General features: G+C 53.1%; 1 protein-coding gene across 22 annotated transcripts in view; it reads right to left on the bottom strand.

Annotated features, from left to right (window-relative positions):
• Positions 1–15,704: 15,704 nt before the first annotated feature.
• The window catches only part of LOC118886298 (pleckstrin homology domain-containing family M member 1), an 85,916-nt gene continuing 74,758 nt past the window's right edge, over positions 15,705–26,862 (bottom strand). For 10 of the 22 annotated variants that reach the window (XM_036835826.1, XM_036835820.1, XM_036835817.1 and 7 more), the window contains 15 exons: positions 24,879–25,286; positions 24,448–24,630; positions 24,150–24,230; positions 23,994–24,077; positions 23,528–23,595; positions 23,132–23,222; positions 22,497–22,601; positions 19,840–19,938; positions 18,767–18,872; positions 18,480–18,602; positions 18,308–18,406; positions 18,040–18,117; positions 17,819–17,953; positions 17,556–17,661; positions 15,706–17,449 (listed from right to left, as the gene is read on the bottom strand). In XM_036835826.1, coding sequence (XP_036691721.1) covers positions 17,272–17,449; positions 17,556–17,661; positions 17,819–17,953; positions 18,040–18,117; positions 18,308–18,406; positions 18,480–18,602; positions 18,767–18,872; positions 19,840–19,938; positions 22,497–22,601; positions 23,132–23,222; positions 23,528–23,595; positions 23,994–24,077; positions 24,150–24,230; positions 24,448–24,630; positions 24,879–25,286 — 1,944 coding nt within the window. In that variant the 3' untranslated portion in view covers positions 15,706–17,271. Of the gene's footprint in view, positions 17,450–17,555; positions 17,662–17,818; positions 17,954–18,039; positions 18,118–18,222; positions 18,407–18,431; positions 18,603–18,766; positions 18,998–19,198; positions 19,360–19,839; positions 19,939–22,496; positions 22,602–23,131; positions 23,223–23,527; positions 23,596–23,993; positions 24,078–24,149; positions 24,231–24,447; positions 24,631–24,878; positions 25,287–26,862 lie in introns of those variants that run through there. The other 12 variants (XM_036835836.1, XM_036835837.1, XM_036835819.1 and 9 more) reach the window with 12 other exon arrangements.

Below are 26,862 nucleotides of genomic sequence, written 5' to 3' on the forward strand. Positions count from 1 at the left end.
TGACTTCCAAGGCTAGGTCTTAAGGACAATCCAGCTTCCTTCAAGTTCTCCAGGGATACTCACCTTTGGAGACCCGAGCTGCCGTGTAAACAGTGCAAGGCTGCCATGTTGTGAAAAAGCCCGGACCATGTATAGGTGTCTGGCCAACAGCCACAGCCAAGGTCTGTGCTGACCAGTATCAACTGCAGACAGTGAGGGGAGCTGCATTTAGAGAGAGAAGAATGAGCCAGAGGTGTCTGCCAGGGATGCTGGGAGCTCCTCAGTCAGGACCCACTAACAGGTGGAACCTTGACTGGCCCCAAGTCTGGGCTTACGGCTCAGAAACTCAATGTCAAGGGTCTCCAGAGATGAATGGGTTCAAGGGGAGAGAACCGCCCACACCCGGACTCACAATTAGAGATACTGGCTCTGGGTGCTGCTCCCAGCTCTTAAGCTAGCACCCTCCTCCCTGTGGGCTCCAGCCCAGGCAGAGCGTGCTCATGATCAGCAGGTTGGAAGGGACCGTTGGTCTGGGCTGTTAAACCACACCAGCTCTCAAATCTCGGTTTCCTTTATTTCTTTGTTCCTTACTTAGCTCTCTCTCTATGAAAGCAGGGGCTCACAGGAGTTTACCTGTGTTGTAATCTGCAGCACCTCCAGCACTTACAACAGTGCCTGGCACTGTTAGGAGGTGCTCAATAAACATTCACTGAATAAGTAAATGAATGGATGCATGGATGGTGTGTCTGTCACTGTGAGGCCAGACCGGCTGCAGACTAGGTCCTGCTCCCTCCTCTGTGAAATGGGCGCCATGACGGGACTTACCCATTGCGGGTGTTGGTGGGTGACTTGAGAGGATGGACGAGTGCTCATGCCTGGCAGGTCACTAACGCTCAAGGGACAATTGCTGGGACTGTTACCGTTATCAGTTGTCACCAGGACATCGGTTGGGTTCCCTCTGACCAGAAAGGCAGATTCAGGTTTCCTGACGCCCCTTGGCCCAGGCTCCACGAAGACTCCCAACCTGTGTGCTTCTGACACTCCAAGCAGATGAGGCACCTTCTGGGGGCTCCCAGAGCCCCATGTGTACCCACATCCTAGCTGTGGCACACTGACCACTTGTTGGTCTGTGAAATCCCAGCCTCCCTCCATACACCGTAAGGATTACTGCTCTGTGACAGCCAAGATGGTGGCTCACAGGCCCAATTTCTTCTCATTTCCCTCCCAGAGCAGGAGTTCCATGTGGACCTGTCAAGACAAAGGCGGCAGTAGTGTCAAAGGGGTCCCCCTACACACACGGATAAGGTAGCCATGGCCTCTGAGAGGCAGCTGCTTTCTCCACAGCAAACACAGCAGGGAGACCAGGGGACCTGGTGGCTAATCTGGCACCCCAGGTTCCCCACCAAACCCCCTCATGGTTGAAGAGCAGTTTCTGTGCCTCTCTGGTGCCCACGGAGATTATCTGCAAAGGAGCAGCGGTGAGGAGATGGGGCCTGTCCTCCCTGTGTCCCTCAGCTACTTTCACCTGGGTCTGCCCAGCCTCGGGGCCCCAGGCCAGGAGGGAACCCCTCTCTCCAGAGTGAGGGAAGGAGGAAGGGGTCTGGGGAAGACCAGTACTGCTGGCCTGGCAAGACCAGTGGTAGAAGCCACAGTTCTGGCAGTTTTGGGGGTTCAAGGCAGTTCTACAAAAGAATGGATAGTTAACCTGGGCTACAAGCTAGTTAACTTCTCGCCCTCTTTGGGACCTTCCTTCCTCCACAGCGCCCTCTGCCGCCACGACCCATGGCCTCCACCCTCTCCGTCCCCACCCGGCCTGCCCGGCTGGCCTGTTTGTCCTTCTACTCCAGCTAGTTGGAAAGTTCACCCAGGGTGGCCTCAGCCTGGCCCATCTCCGTGTCCGGGCCTCTGTCTCAACCCTTTTACAGCCCTTCCTGGGGGCCTCGGGGTTCTCAGGGTGTCCCCCCAACCTCCTGGTCAGGGTGGAGACTTCCCAGCAGCCCTTGCAAAAGGAGGCATCTCAGGGCCAGGAAGTGTCTGTAGGGGTGTGTCCTCCTCTCTCCCTATAGTTTCCAGACCATTCCTCCTTCAACCCCCTGGCCCCTCTGAACACACACCAACTGCAGCTGTACCAGCCATGCCTCTGCCAGTGCTGGCGTCCACCACCTCCCAGCCACCCCCAACACTCTGGGGGACCCGATGCCTGTCACCCAGCCTGGCCTGGTTCCCAGTGACTCCCACATCCACACAGATGGTCCTCAGCACCCTGACCTCCTGGCCTCCAGCCATCACTCTCCACTCCACCAGCTGCCCACTTCCAGAGTCACCCCTTGACCTCGTCCTCATTGCCGCCAGTGTGGTCCCCAAGTCTCCACCCTGACCACACCTCTCATCCTCCCAGCTTACTTTCTCTCGGGCCGGCACCGTCTAAAACCCCCAACCAGGGACTCTCCCACTTTCTCACTGGCTGTCACCCCTGCCCTTTCCCTTCTGTCTCTACCACCTTGGAGTCCATGGTCTACCATTTTGATTATTCTCTCGCAGCGACCCCAACTCCCATTCCCTCCTCCCTTCATCGTCCATGCCTGCTGGAGCCTCCCTGTGGCTGAAGCCTACTCTCCACTTTCTCCCCAGAGAAGCAGGAAGCTGCTGAGCCAGTCCCACAGCCAGGCTGCCTGGGTGCAGCCCCTCAGATGGGCACTGGCCTGGCCTGGAGACGGTTCTATTCTCCTGGTGTGAACACGGACAGAACTGAATCTGTGCGGAGGGTGAAAGGAAGAAAGGATGTGCAGGAAGGACTTGGAAATTTCGGGCTGGAGCAGTAGGGTATGCCGTGGGGCCACTTTTCTGAGATGGGACAGATGGGGAGAAGCAGGTTTGGAAGAGAAACCAAGGCTTCCTGCAGTGGGTTCTGCCTGTTTTTACCCCACACACAGACCGTCCATCGTTGCTGGTCTCCCACCTCTGTCGCCTCCAGCTTAGCCCCGTGGTCTTGTTCAAGCATCACTCAGAATACATCAGCTCACTTCCTTAAAACCTTTCGATGGACTCACATCTCACTGCAGAATTAATCCAACGTCTACAAACCTTTTCTAATCTGGCTGCTGGCTTCCTCCTCTGTCTCATCCCTTCCACTCTCCACTTCACCCTCATCGAATATTCCAGTTCTCCAGCTACGCAGAGTGCCTTCCTTCTGCGCCTCCAATGCCCCCGGCACTGTCCCACCTCAGCACCTTTGCACTTGCTGTGCACTCGGCCTGCCCTGCTCTTTTCACGGCTGGTAACTTCTCAGATGTCACCTTCTCTGAGAGCCTTCCGCACACGCATCCAGCGCAGCCCCGCCAGTCACTCCTGGTCACGTCACCCTGTTTGCCATGTCTTTCACAGAACTTATCATCACCTAACATTACCCTGCTGGTTTGTGTACAAATTTACTCTCCGCCACACCCCGATGAGGGGTCTTGCTCGACTTACATTCTTGGCAACTGGCACATACTAAGCTGTCAATATATATTTGTGGAGTGTATGAATGGATGGATGGATGGAGGAGTCCCTCTCTCCAGCGTTGCTGTGAGGATGAGCTGTGATCCTGGCTGGGCCATCACTCGGGAAACTGGCTCATGCTGCACATGGTGGGTGTTTTGCTCCTGCACCATACCTGGCACGAACTAGGTGCTCAGTAAGTGCTGATGAATGAACTCATGCAACACGAGGCAGGATTTAGGGTGCAGAGGAAGTGCAGATGAAGTGCTAGGGGCAGAGGGAACTCATCAGAGAGAGGAGGTGGGGGAGGCGGGGGCTCTGTCTGGCCCTCTCCGCCCTGCCTGTCTCTCCAGCCTCATCCCTCGCCGGTCTCTGCCCCTTCCCACCCCAGCTACATCTCACTCCCCTCACACGTCCTGCCCTTCCCACCTCCAGCCCTTTGTTCACAATGTACCCCCCTCCTAGAAAGCCTGAAGAAAGGCCAGCTTTCACTCATCCCGCACATCTTAGCTCAGCTCTTGCCCGATTCCCTCACCGATACTCCTGGAACACCTGCTCTATGCCTGCCACTGTCCCCGACTTTCAGGTATTGGAAAAGCAGCTGAGGACAAGGTGTGAGGTCCCTGCCCTCGTGGAGCTTACATTCTAGTGGGACAGAAAGCAAACTGATCAGCAACCAACACATCAACCTCCTCCGGGAAGCCTTCCCCTTCCCCAGCCACCCCTCCCCAAATCTGATGCCTCTTCTCTGGCCCCCTGTACCCCTCCCCCACTGCACTCACCACCCTCTTCTGTGAATTTCTGTCTCTGTCTCCACTTAGGAGATAGGATGGCTGGGATTCCTGTCTTTTCCATCTCTTATCCCAACAGATCTGGTACTTGGTGATAACTGTACCTTTGAGTTGAATTTCAGACGCTGAAAAGGTGAGGCACGATGCTCTGGGCTGAGGGGCCGGTGGGGTACAGTGTAAGTGGCCGCATGTTTGGGGAGAGCATGGGGTGCAGGTGGTGGGGTGAAGGCGGCATGACCGTTGTCACCAGATCTTGGAGGGCTGCTCAGGTTTCAAATGGGGGTCTTGCCGAGGGAATATGTCCCGATTTACTAAACCGCCAAGGGAGTCATGGACTCGATCACGTGTGAAGTCACATCTGAATGAGTTGCCCCATTCAGTTACTCTCCTCCCCATCCTGCACAACAACTTGTAAAAGTTGAAAACTAAGTGTCATTGTCTCAATCAGCAAGTGCCTGGCTTAGGGAACCTGTTAGGCTACCAAGAGGTTAAGTAGAAGTTGGAGTCACTCTCGTGGGTGACCTATCCATATAAGGTGGTAAAGGGAACTGGGATGACTTGGGGACATCCCTAACCTTTGAGGCTGACGTCATGGTGATAAGCACTCACCCACAACGCATCTTGTGGTACCCATTCTCCACAGAGATGGATGAGGTCCCTAACACGGGACTGAGTGTCTGATGCTCTTACAGGCACGCAAAGGGAACCAGCTCCCGCCCCACCCCACCAGGAAACTGCAGAGAAGTTAGAATCATTTGAAGTTACAATCATTCTTTCATTCGGCAAATATGTATCGAGAGTCTCCTCCTATAAGAAGGTGCCAACCACTAAAGGAATAATAAACCATGTATAGGTACACCTTGGAGATATTACAGGTTCAGTTCCACACCACCACAATAAAGCAAATGTCTCGATAAAAGGGGTCACACAAAGTTTTTGGTTTCCCAGTGCATATAAATTTATGTTTATCCTGTACTGTAGCCTATTAAGTGTGCAATAGCATTATGTCTAAAAAAAATGTACATACCTTGGGCTTCCCTGGTGGCGCAGTGGTTGAGAATCTGCCTGCCAATGCAGGGGACACGGGTTCGAGCCCTGGTCTGGGAAGATCCCACATGCCGCGGAGCGACTGGGCCCGTGAGCCACAATTACTGAGCCTGCGCTCCGCAACAAGAGAGCCCGCGATAGTGAGAGGCCCGCGCACCGCGATGAAGAGTGGCCCCCGCTTGCCACTAGAGAAAGCCCTCGCACAGAAACGAAGACCCAACACAGCCATAAATAAATAAACAAATAAATAAATAAAATTTAAAAAAAAAGTACATACCTTAAATTAAAAATACTTTATTGAGCTTCCCTGGTGGCGCAGTGGTTAAGAATCCGCCTGCCAATGCAAGGGACATGGGTTCGATCCCTGGTCCGGGAAGATCCCACATGCCACAGAGCAGCTAAACCTGTGCACCCCAACTACTGAGCCTGAGCTCTAGAGCCCGCAAGCCACAACTACTGAGCCCACGCGCCACAACTACTGAGCCCACACGCTACAACTATTGAAGCCCGCGCGCCTAGAGCCCCCCACAACAAGAGAAGCCCCCGCTCACCGCAACTAAAGAAAGCCTGTGTGCAACAATGAAGACCCAACGCAGCCAAAAAGAAAATAAGTAAAATAAATAAATTTTAAAAATACTTTATTGTTAAAAAATGCTAATCATCATCTGAGCCTTCAGAGTCCTAATCTATTTGCAACAGAAACATTAAAGATCACCATAAAAAATATAATAATGATGAAAAATTTTGAAATATTGTGAGAATTACCAAAATGTGACACAGACATGAAGTGAGCAAATTTGTTGGAAAAATGGTGCCTGTAGGCTTGCTTGACGTAGGGTTGCCACAAACCTTCAATTAAAAAAAAAAAAAGCAATATGTGTAAAGTGCAATAAAACGATGTATGCCTGGATATTGTATGTGCTCATGGGTGGGATGGCGCAGAGAGGGTGGAGCTAGCCTCTTGTGGGGCCTGGCATCACGTAGGAAGAGGTGCTTGAGCTGGGCATTGAAGGATGGGCCAGTGTGATCACCAGGTAGAAGGGCATTCCAGGGGAACAGCATGCACAGACACTTGGGTGTGCAAAAAGGTGTGAAACAGCAGGGCTTGGGCAGGGACCATCAGGCAGCTGGGTGTGGCTCCATTTATCAAGGCCATCCTGTTGCCCAGCACTGGACAACGTTGTTCCACTGATCAAGCCCATCACCCTCTAAGGTGATTTATAGATGAAGAAGCTGATGCCCAGAGAGGCTAGGTAACTTGTCTGAAGTCCCACAGCCAGTGGCAGAGCTCAGGTTCCAATTCAGGTTCATCAGGTTCCCAAATCTGTGCTCCTAACCACCACGATGAACTACCCCATGACATGATGCAGGACCAGAGAAGCCAGGTATGACCGTTTGGACTTGAGTCCTGAGAGCAGAGTTCCCTGAACGCCAGCCATTTGCACTCCATCTTCAAGAGACCTGTCATGTCCTCAGACTTTCATTGTCTGAATGCTTGTCTTTATTTTTTTAAATTTTTCTTTATTTTTTAGTTTCTTAATTGATTTACAATGTTGTGTTAGTTTCAGGTGTACAGCAAAGTGATTCAGTTATACATAAATATTTTTTTTCAGATTCTTTTCCCTTATAGGTTATTACAAAATATTCAATATAGTTCCCTGTGCTATAGGTAGGTCCTTGCTGGTTAGCTATTTTATATATAGCAGTGTGTGTATGTTAATCCCAACCTCCTCATTTATCCTTCCCTAAATGCTTGTCTTTAAATGTTTCACTTTTTAAAAACTTAAATTTAAGTAATTTTTTCTTGACGTACAACACATATGAAGAAGTACACAAAGTTAACTTTCACTCATGTTAAAAAAAGCAAATTTTCACCCAGGTCAATAACAGAATATTATGAGCCCTCAGCAGCGGGCCTTGTGCCACCTGCCAGACATAGCCCCGCAGGTAACCACTCCCTGAGTTGTAACAGCATAGATTAGTTTTGTTTGCTTTTGAACTTCATATAAATGGAAACAGAAAGGCTGTTCTTTTTATGTGTCTGGCTCAACATTTGTGTAGTTTAATTTATTCATTCTCACTTTTATACAATATTTCATTATGTGTATATACCAGAATGTTATTTCTCCATTCTACTGCTGACATGTAGCTTGTTTTCAGTTTCTGGCTACTATGAGTAAAGCTGCTGTGAGCATTCTTGTGCACGAATCTTGGTGAACACATGTACCCATATCTGTTGGGATCATACCCAGAAGTTGAATTCCTGGGTCAGAGGGTAGTATGGAAATGCCCAACATGAGTGGATATGGCCAATTTCCCAAAGTAGTTGTCATAAATTACATCCTCACTACCAGTGAGTCAGAGTTCCAATTACTCCACAGTCCTGCCAACATTTGATACTGAAAATCTTTTTCTTTTTAGTCCTGGTGCATGTACAGGGATATCAAACTGTGATTTTAATTCATACTTCTCTGATGACTAATGTAGCTGAGCACTTTTCATCTGTTCATTGGTCACTTATATATGGTCTTTTTTTTGAAGTGTTTAAGTCTTTTGCTCATTTTTCTATTTGATTTTTAATTTCTATTCCTTTTTTCTTATTGATAAGTAAGAGTTCTTTATATATACTGGATGTTAGTCCTTTGATGGATATATGATTTACAATATCTTTTCCCAAATAAATTTATTTTATGGGCCATTGCTACTATAACTAAAAAACCAATATCACATGTCATAGATAGTAGGCAAAATACATAAAATAAAAATAAGACCATGTTATTACATTCTAGCTAAATATCTCATGGCTGGCAGAATGGATAGAATCCTGTTAAGAGATTAGCAAGTGAAAAAGAGGTGTTAAAGACATTCTAGCAGCACACGGAGACTTTCTCCTTGATGTCTTCAGAAGGTTGGAAAACATTAGAAAAGTTATAATTTTCTCATTTTGCAGCTCCATGTTAATTATCACCCCAGTGTACCCTTTGTCCTTGAGCCTCCTATAATTATGCCACCCACTGTGTGAGGTCTGCACAACAGTTAGGAGATGTGGATGCAAGGAGGGTTTTAACGAAGGGGTTTAAACTAAGGGGTTGACATAATGAAACTGATGTTTTAGAAAAATCGTTCAGCTAACAACGTGAATAAAAAAACAAAAATAGAGGTGAGGAACCTAAGTTAGGAGAAGTTGAAGAAGTCCAGGTGGTAAGTGTCAAGGGTCTAAACCAGGGGTGAGCCAGGGACTGGGGGTGAGTGTGGGGACTGGAAAGACAGGAGGTAGAATCTGGGCAACGTAGTGACTGATTGATGTGTTAAGAGAGAAAAAGAAGATGTCTGGGTGACTGTGGGATTTCTAAGTCGGAGGACTGGGAGGAGGGGGAGAGCAAAGACTGGAGAAGCAAATCATGGGAGGGAGGAGGTGGTGAAATCTATCTGGAATGCGTTGAATTTGAACTGTTTGCAGGACCTCACAGGGAGAGTCTCCGTTTTTTTATTCATTTCACAAATATTCACTGAACACGTATGGGTGCCAGGGGTACAGCAGTGGATCAGACAGATAAGATTTCTGCTCTGATGGAGCTTAACGTTCATGGGAAAGATGGACGGTGGGAAAGACAGATAAGGACCAGCAAAGTGTGCACGTGGCTCAGGGCTCTGGGCCGTGGGGTGGATTGGGGGCCTGTTGGAGTCAGCGCAGCAGTTAAAGCTGTCAGTGTGAGTGAGCTTGCCCAGGGAGAGGGACAGAGTGAACTGTGCAGAGGGGAGGGTGGAATGCCAGCGTTTAGAGGCAGCAGGGGAAGGAACACCCTCAAAGTAAACCACGGAGGAGTCATCAGAGGAGGAGGAGGGTGGAAGTGGGCCACAGGAAGAGGGTTTCAAAGATCTTTCAACTGATGCATTCATTCATTTATTCAATCAAACTTTACTTGGTGCCTTCTGAGTGCCAGGCTCTGGGGAATCAGAGATGAATGTGAAGTCTCTGAGGGAGGAAGTTGTGTGAACTACAAATGATTAGGCAAGGCTGCATGAGAAAGATTCTATTATGGAAGCACAGTTGATGTATGTCGTGGGACCGCAGAGGATGGGAACTCCCACTTTTTGAACCTACTATGCGTTAGGCTTCCTGGAGGGGTGGGCACGGAGCTAGACAATGGGGGCAAGGGCCTTGACAGAGAAGGACCAGCCTGAGCAAGGGCGAGGAGGTGGAAAGCTGCTTGGTGAGTTCTGGCAGCCGGGATCCACAAGCACAGGAGGGGTGGAGCAAGCCACAGGACCAGAACCCTGGGACAGGCTTCAGATCATGCCGAAACAGTGGGCTCAGTTCAGAAGGTGATGGCGCCAGTGCAGATTTCGAGGAGAGTGCCTGCCACTCGGCGCAGTTCCACCAAGCCCACGGGAGCCAGAGCCCCTGGCAACGCCCCTTCTCTTCCCAGCCCCCAGCGGTTAGGAGGCGCCCGCACGCTGCGCAGCCAGTGTCCACTCTGCGCGCTCCACACAGCCCGGAGCGCCCTGGAGAAGCCCCGGGAGAAGGGGTGGGCACGTGCTGGAAGGCATCTTTCAGAGAGGCATGTGAGAGCCGGGTAGAGTATGGGGCGCTCCAGGGTCTTGGGAGCGTTCTCGGAAGAGTGGACGGAGAACTGAGGGCATCTGTCAGGGATGGAGAAGGGTGGATGGGGCGGGAGGTGCCAAGGTCCAGCCCAGTGGCCTGAGCTCCGAGCTACCTCCTGATGGAGAGCCCCGGGCTGACGAAGGGCCAGAGCTCTCTCCCTCCGCACCTCCTCCTAGTCCAGGCCTCACCTTGCCTCCTCCCCCACTACGGGTCATCAGCCTCATCCCCCAGCCTTGGAACTCAGGGCTGCACTGAAACTTGGGGGCTGAGGGCTGGAGGGGCACAAGACTCTAGGTTCTCTTGGCGCACGCCCACAGCGGCCCAAAGCGCCAGCAAATCCTCCCTGGTGTTCAGGGTTGGGAATCGCCCTTTGGGCGAAAGACCTCTGGCGCCCCCTACTGCCAGCTCTGCTTCAACAGCCCCAGTCCCTCCTCTCTGCTGCCGACCCTGACCCATGTGGCTGGAACACATCGAGGGCCAGTTTCAGGGGCAGGAAGTGATGAGGAGCCCCGTCAGGACGCAGGTCTGGCTTGTGATGTTTACCTGGACTCCAGCAGCTTCCTAATTGGTCTCCCTCCCTCCCTCCTCCACCCACAGCTGGGAGAATCTCTTTAAAACGTATCGGTGGAATACTACTCAGTGATAACAAGTAATGAACTATCCGTACTCGCAACGACTTAAATGGCTCTTAAGGGCATTATGCTGAGTGCAAAAAGCCAACCTCAAAAGGTTACATACTTTATGATTCCATTATATAACATTCTTGAAATGACACAATTATAGAGATGGAGAACTGACAAGATTGCCAGGCCTTAAGGAAGGGGAGGGAGCGTGTGGCTATAAAAGGGCAGCAGAAGGGATTTCTTTTAAGGTGATGGAACAGTTCTGTATCTTGATTGTGGTGGTGGTTATATGAATCTATACATGTAATAAAATGTCATAGAATTATACACAAAGACATACAAAAAAATAAGTGCATGCCCAAAATGGTGAAATTGAGTGAGGTCTGTAGTCTAGTTGTGTCTAATGTCAATCACTTTTCTGGTTTTCGTAACACTAAAGTTATGTAAGTTGTCACCACTGGGGGAAGCTAGGTGATGGGTACATGGGACCTCTTGGTACTATTCATGTGACTTCCTGTGAGTCAATAATTCTTTCAAAATAAAAAGCTTATGAAAAGAAAAAAAAGCATACCTGGCCATATCACCTACCTTTTGTTTTTGTTTTTTTTAATAAATTTATTTATTTATGTATTTATTTATTTTTGACTGTGTTGGGTCTTTGTTGCTGTGCGCAGGCTTTCTCAAGTTGTGGCGAGCAAGGGCTGCTCTTCGTTGTGGTGCGCGGGCTTCTCATTTTGGTGGCTTCTCTTGTTGTGGAGCATGGGCTCTAGGCACGCGGGCTTCAGTAGTTGTGGCACCTGGGCTCAGTAGTTGTGGCTCTCAGGCTCTAGAGGGCAGGCTCAGTAGTTGTGGCGCATGGGCTTAGTTGCTCCGCGGCATGTGGGATCTTCCCGGACCAGGGCTCAAACCTGTGTCCCCTGCATTGGCAGGCGGATTCTTAACCACTGTGCCACCAGGGAAGCCTCCACCTACCTGTTTATCTCTATCTTGTGGCACCTGGTGGGCCACAGAGGATGAAGTCCATGGAAGGAAAAGTGCCAACTCCTTTAGTATACCAAGCCCTCCTCTGAGGCTGGCGACAGAAAAAGAATATTCTCTCCTGGAGGGCACAGGGGGCTGGACCTCACAGCCCTGATTCTACCTGGGGGGACTCGCTTGTTAATCCCAGTGCATCCCCTCCTGTACTGGCCTGAGGGGGTGCTCTTCCACCTCTGATGCTCTGGTCACCAAGAGGACAAAGTACCCTTCCCTTAACACTGCTGGGCCTCAGTTTTGTTTTGTTTTGTTTTTCTCTTTTAAAAAAATTTTTAACAATCATGTAAATTTTTAAATCAGGAAATAAACTTTTTTAACTTAAAAAATTTTAAGACACATCAAGCTTCCTATCTAGATACAGTCATGTATGAAAATCGTATCTTAGGACTTTTCTATATCACTTTTATAAAACGGATCATTTCAATGGCTGTGTTCCTCTATATGAGTTAGAGGGCTAATTAAGCATTGAAAGGCAAGTTTTTCACCAGCTAAATATTTAGTCTTATTTCAGTAAGACATTTCATTTAGACATAAAATTTCACAAAAATACAGCTTGGGAGTGGTATAGCTATCTATTGACAGAAGCTACTTACATGTGTAACACAATAATAAACCTTTATGAAAATGTTTCTGCAGGTATGCTGGTGTCCTCCTGGGTATCACAAATACATCTGTGGGGATCAGTCTTGGAAAAAAGCCTGCTCTGGAGCTCCGGGAAACAAAAGCTGAAATAAATTATGTTTTCAGACAATGCAAAGTAAGCTTTCAGGCTTCCACGATGTTGGGTCAGGCATTATAATGAGCTGGTTGGTTCCCATTTTTTAAAGTGCAGCAAAGGATAACCAGAATGAATTTTCAAGATTTCTTATTCACTTTCCCCTTAAAATGAAACTGGCGAATGGTAGTCAGTGCTTGGCTATTGTTAAGTTTACCCCCCAAAATGTTGATGAATGAATGAGTAAATAATTTTTACTCTTAAAAAAAAAAAAAGAGGGCTTCCCTGGTGGCGCAGTGGTTAAGAATCTGCCTGCTAATGCAGGGACACGGGTTCAAGCCCTGGCCTGGGAAGATCCCACATGCCACAGAGCAACTAAGCCTGTGCACCACAACTACTGAGCCTGAGCTCTAGAGCCCACAAGCCATAACTACTGAGCCGACGTGCCACAACTACTGAAGCCTGCGCGCCTAGAGCCCGTGCTCTGCAACAAGAGAAGCCACGACAATGAGAAGCCCGTGCACTGCAACGAAGAGTAGCCCCCGCTTACCACAACTAAAGAAAGCCCGTGCACAGCAATGAAGACCCAACACAGCCATAAATAAATAAATAAATTTATAAAAAAAAAAAAAAAGAAAAGAAGAGGAAGAGATGAGCTCTCTCTCTCCCCCCGTGCCGTGTGAGGTCACAGCAAGAAGGCAGCCATCTGCAAGCCAGGAAGAGAGCCCTCACCACAACTCCAGTCTGCTGGCACACTGATCTCAGACTTTCAGTCTCCAGAACTGTGAGAAATAATTTCTGTTGTTGAAGCTACCCAGTCTATGTTATTTTGTTTTAGAGGCCCATGCTGCCTAAGACCGTATTTCCCATAAAAACTCGCACCTGAATGTTCACAACAGCGTTATTCATAACAGCCCCAAAGTGGAAGCAATCCAAATGTCCGTCAATTAGTGAATGGATAAAAAAATGTGGCATATCTATACAATGGAATGCTATTTGGCCATAAGAGTGAATGATGTACCTCCATGGACTACATGGATGAATGTGGAAGACATGTAGCCCTTAGCCTAGTGGGGAAGAGAAGGCTATGAAACACAATTACGTTACAGCGAGGCAAGTGTGATGAGGCAGAGAGGCACGTGTAAGAGATCTGAGGAGGGGTGTTGGGGCAGGTGTGAGCTGAGGCTGAGAGGAGAAGGAAGAATTAGCCAGGAGAAAGGGAGGAAGACAGGGGACTGTGGGCCCAAAGGCATGCAGGCAAGGAACATTCTGGAGTGTGCTGGGAGCTACAGGCATGGGCACAGCTGGTGTGCAGAGAGGTGGGAGGCATGGCTGGGGAGGGCCTCAGAGGCCACACACCAGAGTGCCATGGTCAGATGGCTGCTAAGTGGACGATGGAACTGGAAGTGGAGGAGTCCATCCAGATGAGAGGCTGAGCAGGGGTGGGAGAGGCAGATCCAGGAAATCTTTACGGGGTAGAAGATAGGGACTTGGAGGCTGCCCTGAAATAAGGGGAGGGGTGGCTTCAGTTTTGTTTTAGGCAGGTTGCACTTGGGGTGCCTGGCAGCCACCCGTGCAGGTGGACATTTGCACTTGGAACTCGGAAGCGAGCGGTTCAGGCTGGCGACAGAGATCTGAATGATGCACATGCAGGCTTGATGACAGTCCCCAGAGTGGAACGGATGAGCGCCATCAGGGAGGGTGGAGAGGAGAGAGCAGTGGGCCGGGGCATCACCATTTACAGGCTGGGCAAAGACCCATGTTGCTGTGAGCAAAGGACAGCTTGTCTAGGAGGATGACAGGCAGTTCACGAGTCCACTCACATGAGGGCTGGGCGTGTCCACAGGACTTAGCAACCAGGAGGACACTGGAAGCCTTTTCTAGGGCAGCATCAGGGCAGATGCCTGGCTGTCGGAGGACCTGGGGTATCTGCTGGGAGGGGGACAGAGGCTTGGGGAGAGGCCCCCCTGTGACAGCCCTTATCAACTGTGTCACTTATTTCTGTCTATCCCCCAACCAGATGGCACTTCAAGAGGGCAGATACTCTTTCTCTATATATGAGTGTATATATACTCTTTCTATGTATCTTTGTGCCTCCAGACAAAATCCAATTCACCCCAAACGTATTCACTGTGCACCTGCAGTGCTCACCATACACTGTGCTCGCAGTTGAGGGTTTATGGCTGAGCTCAACTTTCTGGTGGGGCTCACTGTAGGTGCTCAGACTGTGTGCATGAAGCTCTGGGCAGGCTCTGCTGCCAACCTCCCGTGTGACCTCAGGTGAGTTACAGCTTGTCTCTCCAGGAGTTTACTCTTTGGCAGTAGGTGATTTCTGAAGCTCCTCCTGGTGATAGTATGTGATGATCCTGGGACTTCCGTGCCTGCAGGTGCCCACATTACTTGCTGCCCACCAAGCTCTTGGCAGGGTCAAAAGCTTGGGGTGGGGTGGGGAGCTGACACTTCCCAAGACCTTCCTGCCCAAGGATCCTCCTGCCACTGTCCCGCCACAGGTCCCCATTCGTCGTGGTCCACAAGGCCCTGTGCACTCTGCCCCCTGTCAGCCTCTCCAGCATCACCTCCCACCCAGGCCTGCTGGCTTTCTGGGTTCCAGTCACGATAGCCTTCGCTCAGATTTTGTTCTCCCCGCAAGCCTTCTTGCCTCAGAGACTTTGCACATGCTGTTCCCTCTGACTAGACACCTTTCCCTTAATTCCTCACCTTGTTGACTCCTCCTCATTCTTTAGTGCTTGGCTCAAATGTGGCTTCAGCAGAGACATCTTGGCCCCCTGGGGGACAGTCACACCCCAGTGACACACCTTCAGAGCACCCTGTGCTTTTCTCAGCTCCTGCACCAACATGGTTAACCAAGTAGTTGGGTGTTTAATATCCGTCCAGTTCCACCCTTAGACCTGTGAGAAGGGTCTCTGCCCTGCCATGGGTCCCACTTTAGCTCTGGACCTTCTCTGTCTGTGCCTCTCCCCCCAGGATGAGGAATCTTTGGGGCCCCCTTGGAGCCCAGGCCCATCCCTTTAGACCATGCTCCTGACACGTGGGACCCCAGGCCCATTCCCTCAGAGGGTGGACCATGTGAGGTGACCAAGGGGCAGCAGTTTGCACTGCTGTGTCCACCTGTGTGCACCTCCCCTTGGGCCAGGATGCTCTGAGGGTGGGAAGATATGGTGGGTGTGGCTGAGAGCAGAGCCAGCTCTTCTCATGCCAGCCATCTGGGCATGGAATTCGGAAGAGTCAAAGAAGTTTATGTTAGAACCTGGCCTTCAGGGATTCCCTGGCGGTCCAGTGGTTAGGACTCCTTGCTTTCACTGCCGAGGGTGCAGGTTCGATCCCTGGTTGGGGCACTAAGCTCCCACGAGCCGCATGGCAAGGCAAAACAAAAAACCAAAAAAACCCTGGCCTCCCAGGTCATTATGAAAGATATTTGTCAAAGTAGGAGAATAGAACACATTTTATTGAACACTTGTTAGCTTGATTTATAGCTTTACGATATGTTGACGTATGGTATGAGGCCTCCACTTGTACTCTTGCCCCAGCCCCTCTGGCATTAGGGGTGGGCTTCGGTCAGCCCTGCCCTCCCAACCATAAGCTCCACCAGGGAGGCAATGTGCGGTACCCTGCCCCAGAGCACAGTGCCTGGCACAGAAGAGCAGATAATAAATATTGGCTGTGAGAAACAAATGAGATAATCCAAGTAAAATGCTTGGTATGGTGCAAATGTCAATAAATATTAGCTATTATTGTTTGAACACATGAACGGGTAGGTGGGGCAGGGTGCTGAGACCCATATACTGAGGTGGTTTGTGTACAAGAAGGGAAGGGGGGCTGATGACCCCAGGGTTCAAGCTTCCTTTTCTGAGGATGTGCCCTCCTTCCCCCTACCCATCAGGCCTCTCCCTCTCAAGGTGGGCACCAGGGAGGCATACCTGACAGCCAAGGCACTGAGAGGGGCTAGGAGCTCCTGCCAGGGCTATTTCCCCTCCCCGCAGAGAAGAACAGCTGGGGCAGATTCCCTCTTTGCCTTCAGGGACCTCCCCAGGCCCAGACAGAACCCACTCAGCTTAGTTTCCCTGCTTTACCATAAGGCCATGCTGGGGTTGAGGGGTAGCTGAAAGGATTGATTTCACCCTCACAGGAGGCTGTGCTCTGGTGTGAGAGGAGCCTGAGCTGGGGAGTCAGATCACCCACCAGACCCTGAACAAGGCACTTTGCCTTTGTACGCCTCAGTTTCCTCATCTGCAAGATGGGATTACTAGTAGAAATGGTGCATGTCAAGTGGCAGGTGCAGGGTACACATTCAGTGACCAGGAAGAACCCTTGCACAGAGCACAAGTGGATCAGGGAGGGCAGAGGCCCAGAACCCCAACAGGAAAGTCAATGAAGAGGGTCTACAGCCAGCCAGTGATTGGGCCTGGCAGGAGCTTCAGTCCAGAGGCCTGGGGAAAGGCAGCTTCAGTTGCCCGCTGGAGGCCCGGCTCAGTCCTGTTTCCGCAGCAGGGAGGTTGTCGCTTGCTGCTTCATGATGGGCACAGTGCCATGCACGGGGCCGGGGACCCACAGGGTCTCCCTGAAGGCCTCCACCAGGTGCAGGCCTGACGAAGCCAGGAAGCCCTTCGGCCAAATTCCTCCTCGCAACAGCGGCCGTCCCAGAAAACTCTCCCCCCACCCCTCATTCTCGCACACGCACAGTAGGTGGCGCTATGATAAAGAACAGAGCCCAATTAACCCCCAAACAGGCCAAATCAGAGAAAAAAAAAAAAAAAAATCACATTTTGCGAACTTCCCACCAGGGGTCACCATACCCTCAGAACCGAGAGGTGCAGAACTCGCACCGGCCTGCGGACTGGTGGGAGGCGGAGGGTCTCAGAGACAGAGTCCAGCCGCGTGGCTTCCAGCCGCCCCGCTTCTATGCAGGACCACTGTCGCCGCCCCCACTCCCAGGTCCGCAGCGCCAGCAGCGGGGGTAGGGGTGCGGGCCCGCGGTCAGTGCGGCGGGAAGACGTCTGAGCACTGCTGCAGGATGAGCTCCACCACCTGGTTCTGGAACACCATGGTCATGGGCATGCTGGTTTCCTCTGTCTCGGGCCGCAGCAGCGTGGGCCCGAACACTATGGCCACGCTCTGCACGGACATGCGGTTCTGTTCTCCGTGCTCGATCACCCTGCGGTGGGGGTGGGGTGGAATCAGGGCCCAGAGCTGGGGGGAGGCGTGCGGGGGAGGGTCCTATCAGGCCCGCCTCCCCATTCCCGTGCGGCTCCCCGGCTCACCTGCACAGGTGCTGGAAGAGCAGCCGCAGCGTGTCGTGGTTGGGGGCGGGCAGCGAGCGCACCAGGTTCCGAACACAGCGGCTGCGCTGGGCCTGGTCCTGCAGCTCTGGGCAGGGGAAGGGTCAGAGGCAGAGAGAGGAGAGGGAGGGAAACAGAGGGGGCTGACTTCCAGTATTTTGCGGGGGCGGTCCCAGCCAGAGGGGTGCCTGAGGCAGCCCAGCCCCACCCCTACTCCATCCGCCCCACTTCCCCCAGGCGCTCACTGATGGCCGCGATGAACTGGGGGAAGTGCGAGAAGGGGAAGAGGGGCTCGGGCAGCTCTCGAAAGAAGAGCTTCAGGGCGCCGGTGATTACGTGGACGTCCTCCCAGCGTCCGTCGTCCAGGTCCAGACGCTCATCTGCGGAAAGCGGGGAGGGGAGGAAGAGGAGGTCAGCATCCCTTTGCGCCCTCGGGCCTGGGGCAGGGACAGGGGACGGGCCTCACCGTGGTCCACCTTATAGCGCAGCTTCTGGATGGTGGCCAGGTTTCCACTGATGCGGTATAGACCGTCGATGTCCAGCCCTGGAGCGGAGGGAGGCGCTGACCGCGGGTTCGGTGGGATGGCGCTAAAGCCCCTGCTATGATTCCTGCTCAGGAACTCCCGTTCTTTCCCCCTCGACCCTGCGCTCCCCGGGGGTTCTGTCTGGGGTCCTGGAAGGAGGCCTTCAGGCTCCCGGAATGCCAGGCCCAGCCGGCCGGCGCGCGTACGTACCCCGGGCCTCGACGGTGCGGATGCACTGCTGCACGAAGCGCGGCACCTGGCTCCTCTCGCGCTCACACAGCACGGCCAGCGCGCAGCCGAACACCTGGTCTGGGGGAAAGGCTCGTCAGCGTCGCCTCGCCCCTGCGCCACCGGTGCCCAGCTCTCCGGGTCCCTCCTGTACCTCTGATGTAGCCCTTCTCCCGCAGCGACTGCAGCGTGGGCCGCCTCAGCAGGAACTTGCGGAGCTTGTGCCGGACCCTGCTCAGGTCACTCTCCAGACCTCCAGGCCCCGGGGTGGGCACGGCTGCCCAAAGGGAAGGGGAATGCGAGGGCTGGGTCAGTCGGTGGCGCCGGGCACCACTGGCAGCCCTAGCCTGGTCGTCACCACCCCGCCCCCACCCCGCCCCCCAGCCCCCACCCCGCCCAAAGGATGCCCACCCCCTCCACCAGCCTCACCCCCAAGCACACCTGCACCAGGCCGTGCCTCATCCTCCCGCCAGCTTCCTAGGCGCTCACTCGACCCAAAGTCCACGCTGCTGCTCTCACTTTCCTCCTCGGGGGGCAGGTCTGCGGACTAGAATCACACAGCCTCAGAGAGGCAGAGCCTTGGGCCAGCTGCGGGTCCTTCTGGGATGGGGTGAGGGACCCGAAGTGCCCTCCCAGCAGGCCTGGACTGGAGACCTCCAGGCAGAGAGTTTGCTGTTTCCTTATCCAGGTCAACCCCCTTCACCTCCACCAAAGAACCCCAGAAGCTCACCTCCCTTGGCTGCATGGAGCCCTCCAGGTGTTGGAGACAGTCATCCTGTTCTCCCCCACCTTTTCTTATCCTGACTACCCCTACCCACCTCCCCGTTCCTGGTCCACTTCCCCCATAATTTTCCTTAGCTCCTCTGTACACACTCCAGTAGGTCAGTATTCCTCAGTATGCGGCTCCCAGTTCGAGCTTGCAGTTTGAGCTGGGGCCAGAGCGCTGCCAACAACCTCACCGGCATCACCTCCCTGGATCTGGATTCCTACCTCTATTAATACAGCCAAGCAGGGCACCCGGTGTTGCCTAGTCCCTTAATAGGGAATTAAGGATCAAAAAGCCTCAGGTTGTTTCCAGGTGAAGAGCTGTCAGAGCGGGCCTGCCCCATCTCTACTTATGCAATTGATATATTGAACTTAAAAAACAATGCTACAGTCATCAATTCAATCCTTTTATTCTGTCTTCTGGTTTCAGCCTGTCTTTCCAGCCTGAGGCTGTTTAGCAGAGTATTTACTTTTCTCTTGCCTCAGTGTGGAATGGGACACTCCTCTAGGATATGCCCACCTGGAGAGTCCTCCTGTGCGGCCAACCCCAGAGGCTGGATTCACTTCCTTAAGGAAAGGCTATTTCTTCAGCAGCCCATCTGCATCTGCAGAGAGGGCTACTTACCCACCGGTGGCATGGAGCTCCCAGTGCCCGAGTGGAGGGCCCCACCCACAGTGGGCACAGCTGCCCTGCATAATGGCTGCCCATCCCCTCCCCACCAGCCTTGGCGGTCCCCAGCTCTGCCTACCAGCTCCTGGATGCCCTGGGCGATGGCCTTGTGCCAGGTGCTGATGATGGCCTCCGAGTCATGCTGGATCAGGTACTCTGAGCCATCTCGGCTCCGCAGCTGGTGGGACACAAATCACTCAGTCATCTCTGGTTTGCTGGGTCTGTCCCAGGGGGGATACAGAGGTAGAGGTGATCTGTTCCTGTCCCCAGGAACTCAGAGCCTAATATAGCAAGGGCCTCACCTCAAGCCAAGGTATTTCTCCTCATTAAAGCGGTAGGTAACAGCATCTCCGTGTTACAGATGGGCAAACTGAGGCACAGTGAGTGTAAGCAACTTCCTCGTAGACACACAGCTAGTGAATGATGGAGCAAGGACCTGAGTGCAGAAGATCTGCACATCTGTCAACAGTCTGGTGTGCTTTTCCCTGCCCCATCCTGTCTCTGTATGAGCCACAGAACACGGCAGGCCTACCCAGAGCACAGGCCAGCAAAAAAGTCAATGAAAGAAACTCCCGGTGGGAGACCCCAAAGCCACTATTTTATACTATTGAGGAGCAAGCAGATATTAACAGCCTGGGCTATTTTTCAGCTGACTGCTGTTTCCCTAACAAAGTCTACAAAGAACAAGGTGAGGCAACTTGGATGGATCTCTCCTCAACCTCTGGCTCTGAGAACCAAGCGTTCAAGGTTGATGGGAATGGTTGGTTGCCACAGCTTTGGGTCAAATGAGAGTCAGAGTCAGCAAAAACCGTCTCAGACAACAGGGTAGAAACTTCCAGAATCAGAGAGGGCTGTGTTTTGGCTGTCTACCTATTTAACTCAGACTTGAATGCTACTTAAAATGCTTTCCAAGACAAAACCAAACAAACCTGCATGTTCTACCCCATCCCCCTCCCTGCAAAGACTAGAGAATCTTCAGTGGGCAGATAGCACAACCTCGTGCTAACCTAAACTGACTGTCTGTTATCCCAGAGAATGGCCTAACAATGCCTCTAAAACCATAGCCATTATTTTTGGCAGCTGTCTCAAAACATAATCAGTTCATATTTGAGTTTCATACAGAAGGCACATCTGTCTAGTTACATATCAATATACTGCTCAAGACGTTCATTCTGTTGACTGCACAGGCAAGCCGAGCTCAAACCAGCCATTCTCAGGGGACTGTTACTGAAGTTTTCTGTGACTCTGGGGTGACTAGAAAGACCGGCCATCCTCAATGATATAGAATTTGGGGCGGTCTCTTGAGAAAAATCCAGTCACCTACAGGTCACCCCTGAGTGGAGGAAGGATGGCTGCCAGCCAGTGGGAAGCAGGGGCTCCAGGATTTCCATTCAAGACTGTCAGCCTTCCCATCGGCTTGAGGAGCTCTGAAGAGCCCCATCTGCCTTCCAGTCCTTGCCAGAAAAGACAACTCAGAAGCGTCTACTCTGAAACTTTCATCAAAAGCCCGGTCAGAGAGGTGACATTCAGAGAGCCCTGTTTGAAGGATGTCCCTCCAGATCAGGAAGGAACATACCTAGCAAATATGATGTCCCTCCTCAATCTGACGTCCACGGCAGACATTGCTAGTCGATTACAGCGCTAAGCCTGGAGAAGGCTCCAGACCTACTGATCAGAGTGGCTCATGAGACAAAACAGGTTTCCAGCTCTGCTCTGTGGATACTCTGGTTCTAGAACTGAGTGAAGCTGGGTGAATTATCATTAAACGACACACTCAAGCTCCTTGCAGAATTGCTTTTTCTGAGCTGAGATGGAAGGTCACGCTTTTTGGGCTTTCATCAGATCTTAGCTGAAGCAGCCCAAGAGTCCCTTTACTAAACTAGAACGGAGCTGCACACTAGAAACTGATTTCCCTCAAAATCTAGGAAGGTTTCTCCCCGCCCCAGTAATAAGAGCCATGTAACTGATTGCCGTTCTCTTTTCACTCTGGCAACCAGGAAACCTGGAGCTGATTTTTTTCAGCAACGACAACCTTAGTACCTGTACATCATCCTAATCCCTCTCCACACTGCCCTCTTCCTCTAACTTGTTTTGTGGGTCCTGGCTTTCAGTGGCTTTTACCAGCTCACATATGCATTTTTATGGTGAGCTGCCTCAAAACATTTGGGGACTGAGGTGAGGGTAAGAGTAGTTTAAAAACAAGACAACACACGGACAGTGAAGGGAAACACAACAGTGAAGACAGTGAAGACAACACATGGACAGTGGCCTGGGAGGGTCTTGCCTGGGCCCCACCTGGCCTCTCTCTTCCTGCTGCAGAGCCTGAGAAATGTGTCCACTACCCTGGTTTATTCACTGCCAGTTGGAAGCTGGGCTCTGACCAGCTAGAGCAGGTGTCCCAGCCTACCAGAGTAAGTAGTTGGGGACCCAGAGCCTCCTGTCTGTCTCAGGCCAAAGCAGCTGGGATGAGGACTGCGCTTCTAGGCACGACAGTTCCATTCCCCAAGGACCCCTACTTGGGACCAAGGGCCCCAGTGAACTCCACTCCTGGAGAGGGAGCTGCAGAATCTGTGATGCCAGGAAACACTGTGGACGGATCCCCAAGGTGGAGGCAGTTTTGGTTTTGAGCCCCGAGAATTCCAGCCCTAACTCCCCAGGTCCACCTTTTTGGGGCTTGCTTAGTGAGGGTCCCAAGCCATCAGTAAGCCCCTTCTCCTCCCCCACCCCACCACTCACCTCCAGCACATTCTTCTTGCTGGATTTGTCTTTGGGGGCCCAGGCGAGAGAGGCCCCCTTCAGCTCCACCGTGTACTCGGGGGTGGAGAGCTTGGAAGGCTGCCTCTGTGGGAAAGGGAAGAAGGGTTGGAGGGAGCATGGTTACAGGGCACCGTCAGCTCAGCTTGGGCCTGTCACAGCATCCTGGCTCCAATCTACCAGGCTCTCTTGGCTTCAGGGACAAAATGGGGTCACAGCTCTGGGGACAGGGGGCCCAAGTGTTCCTGGAACCCAGAGATCCTGGTACTTCTTAACCATGGAGCCTGCAGGCTGGCTGGTTGTTTGCTACCTGCCCACCTAGGAGAGGAAAGGAGAAAGGAGTGCAGCCCTATCTCCGCGAGCGGGTGTGTCCAGTCCCCAGCCTCCCTGCCCACCAGGCTGGAGCTGTCCATCCTCAAGGACTGGTCCCCAAGCCCAAGGTGGCTGGAAGTGCTTGTCCTGGGGTGATCTGCTCTCATCACCCCCTGCCAAGGCCCAGCTCCCTTGACACTCATCTTCCATGGTCTCAGACCTAGCCTTTGGCAAGCCTGATGAGGTAAAGACCCACAGGAGTCAGGAGCAGATGGGGTGGTCCCTGCTGGGCGCCTGGGCCTTACCAGGCCACCTGCAGTCGAGGTCTTCGAGTCCTTGAAGAATGTCAGGATGCCGCCCTCCAGCACTGTCCAGGAGGCACTCCAGTTCTTCTTCCTAGGCGGGGCGGTGGTGGCAGGGCTTGGGTTTGGTCCTGGGCTGAGGCCCCCCTCCCACCCCCAGGAGCAGGGCACAGAGTTTAAGAACACAGCTTGGGGCACCCAACCGTAAGGGGTGGACTCCCAGCGCTAACACCTGGTAGCCAAGGGACCTGGGGCAAGTCACTTCCTCAGTGCCTCAGGGTCCTCACAGGACCTCGTAAAGTCGCTATGAGGGTTAACAAGAGCCTGGCATACGGGAAGTGCTCAGTGAACGTCATCGTTAAGGCCCACCGTGGAGTCTGGGGGCAGACGGGTTCTCACCGGAGCCGCTTTCCTTTGTCCACCGTCTTGGTTCGATGGAGCACGCCTGCCTTGTCCAGGGTCTTGATCTTAGAGAAAGAAGGGGAAGGAGGAGGCAGTTAAGGGGGGAGCCACGGGGGGGGCGGCGGGGGGGGCGGCGAGAGGCTAGCCTCCCTCTCAGCCAGCCACTCCCCACAGGTTGGGCCTGAGTCTCCACTGAACCCTCTTTGCCGGCACCTGGCCGCCGCTTGGTGGGGTGCCTGCTCCCACAGCAGGAGCAGCGGCAGGAGAGACTTCCTTCCAGCTCCGAGCCTCGCCCAGCTCTGAGCCTGGGATGACCCAGAACCCAGGTTCATTCAGCCCAGGCTAGTGCTCGGGGCTATGGTGGAGACGTGCCTCCAGACCCAATCCCAGCCTCCAGAGCCTCCAGAAACACCCCAGTTTTTCTGTGGGGGTCCTGCCAGGTCCTACATGCCCCCTCCCTTACCTTCTCCTCAGGTGGGCTGGCCTGGGCCGGGGTCTCATTGTCCTGGCTGGATTTGCGGATGCTTCGAGGGGCAGGGACAGGGACCTGGGGAGAAAGACACTGTCATATATAACCCCCCCTCCTCTCCCCGGCACTCTCCCTTCCCCACTTGGTTACCTGGGGCAGCTCCCACTGAACGGAGGCGTCATCCGGATTGTAGAAGTAAGGCTTCCCGTGTTGGTCCTCCAACCTCATCCACTGTGGGGAGAGGGATGGTCAGGGACCTAGCTCACCTCATGATGGGGGAGCAAAAGGTTCCCTCCAACCAGAGCCCAACATAGCGCCAAACAGTTTACACGGGCAGGTGTGGGTGATTCGGTCTTGGGCTGACTTGGAGCCCGCGCGGGAACTCAGTTTAGAGTGTTAAGGGGAGCGACCCCGCGGCTGTCTGGGACCATCTGCCCACTGCCCCTACCTGTTCTTGGGTGAAGTTGTTAGTGTACAGCGTCTGCCCATCCTGGCTCACGTGGCAAGACCAGCCTGGGGGTGTGACCAAGGGAGAGGCGGGGCCGGGCTCACCGAAGGAGCCCACGGGGGAATAGTCTTCCTCTGGGTAAGTGGTCAGCAGCTCGGGGTAGTCCGTCTCAGGAGTGGGGGGCTGCAGGGAGCAGAAGAGGCAGAGGCTCTCAGAGCCAGCAGTGACCCCAGGGGCCCGGCCCTTTTGGTCCAGGCCACGCCCCCTCACCCTAGTTCCCCGGAGCTGTGGGAGACAGAGGCGGGGTCAAAGTCTCTCAGAGATAGCCCCGCCCACCCATGACCACGACTCCTCTCTCTCTGAGGCCCTCAGAGCCAGCCCCGCCCACCCTGGCCAGGCCCCGTCCTTTCAGACGAGGCCCCGCCCCTCACCCTCCGGTCCCTGGGGCTGCCGGGGCTGAGGCCAGGCTGCATCTCCTGCTCGTCCTCCGGCTGGTCCTCGGACTCGTCCTCCCAGGCCGTCTCGCCCGTCAGCGGGTTGTAGAAGAACACCCTGCGGCTCTCCTCATCCCAGTACTGGCCCCACTCGGTCTCGAGGCTCTCGTGGCTGCCCACCGAAGCCGGAGACGTGGCCGGGCTGGCGGCGCCCTCGGCAGCCTCGAAGGGCGACTCCCAGGTGGTCACGCCCGTGTCCGGGTTGTAGTAGTAGGGGCGCCCGGTGCCCGCGTCCGTGTGCGTCTCCCAAACCGAGCCGGGGCAGTGGGCTGCGGCGGCGCCAGGCGACGTGGCCCGAGGCTGCCTCTCTACGTTCGCGTACACGGGCTCTGGGAGGTCATCCACCTGAGGCAGGAGGAAAGAGACGTGACCTTCAGGGCAGCCCCGCGGTCACATCGTCCCCACTCGGGCACTCGCCACTTGGGCGACTTTCAGCAAGTCACAGCACCTCTCTGCCTCGGTTCCCCCAGCTGCAAAATGTCTGCCCTGCCCACTCCGGAAATTGTAGTGAAGAGAGAATGAGGAAATGTTCTTGAAAGTGCCTTGTAAAGTATGAAGTGCCCCAGATGCATGGGACAATTAGATTAATTATTTATCAACAGTAGTAAAATATCGATAACGAAGTTCTCCAGCTGCACACTCACAGGTGTGAATCAAAGGTTGCCCAGGAACAGAGAAATGCCCTGGGCCCAGTCCTTTCTCGCCCCAGGCTTCAGGACACCTGGGGGCAGGGCCCTGCTCCATTCTACAGCCCCCACGAAGAACCCCCAGCCCTCCTTCCTCCTCTGCCAAGAAAGCTCTGAACTGGAACCAGTACTGCCTCCAGTTCCAGATTTGGAGCTGGAACTTCCCCAGTACAGGGTTTGCAGGCCTCAGAATCAATTGCAGACAAGAGAAAGAGAAAGAGCCAGATGGGAAGGAGGAAGGAGGGCAAAGAAAGGTGAGCCCCACTTCCCCCTCCAAAGTAAAGTGAGGTGGGCTGGAGGGTCCAGTCACACAGAATATAAGCCTGGTAATGCTTTACACCCTCACGGCTTCCTGCTACCTGCTGGGCAAACTCTAAGCCCTTACCAGGGCACCAGAGGCCTTCCGTCACCTGCCTGTCTTCCCCCCTATTTCCTGCCACTCCTGGCCCTTGCCTTGAATTTTAAGCTCCAGTAGCACCGGGTTGCTGAAGGCCCCCAGCCTCTCTGCTGTGTCTGCTACAGGCCTCTGCTCCTTCACAACCTGCCCCTCCTGGCTGACTCCTATTCCTTCTTTAGGACTCAGCTCAGGTGTCAGGTTCAAGATCTCTCCCGAGATTTCTCCTGTGTGCCCACCACACCCAGCCTAGCACCCACCAGAAAGATAAATAATGACACTATCAAACCCCAGGCAGCAGAATAGCACGAGGAGATTAATACTGTTTTCTAAGAATGCATAATGGTACAAGGGAAAAGCAGATTTCAAAATGTAAACTTAGCACAATTCCAATTTTGTGTTTTTAGAAACTCTCCAAAATGCTAACGGAGGTCATCTCTGGGTAGTGTAATTATAGGACTTGGATTTGGTCTTGTTTAGTTTTTTTCTTTTCTGCAGCATCAAAATTTTGTGCAATAAATCTTTTTTTAAAAATCATAGAGGGACTTCCCTGGTGGCGCAGTGGTTAAGAATCCACCTGCCAATGCAGAGGACACGGGATGGAGCCCTGGTCCAGGAAGATCCCACATGCTGTGGAGCAACTAAGCCCATGTGCCACAACTACCGAGCCTGTGCTCTAGAGCCTGCGAGCCACAACTACTGAGACCACGTGACACAACTACTGAAGCCCGCGTGCTCTAGGGCCTGCATGCCGCAACTGCTGAAGCTTGTGTGCCTAGAGCCCGTGCTCCGCAGCAAGAGAAGCCACCACAATGAGAAGCCTGCGCACCACAACGAAGAG

Source organism: Balaenoptera musculus, chromosome 20 (assembly GCF_009873245.2).
Source record: "Balaenoptera musculus isolate JJ_BM4_2016_0621 chromosome 20, mBalMus1.pri.v3, whole genome shotgun sequence".
In the NCBI taxonomy this organism is placed as follows: Eukaryota; Metazoa; Chordata; class Mammalia; order Artiodactyla; family Balaenopteridae; genus Balaenoptera; species Balaenoptera musculus.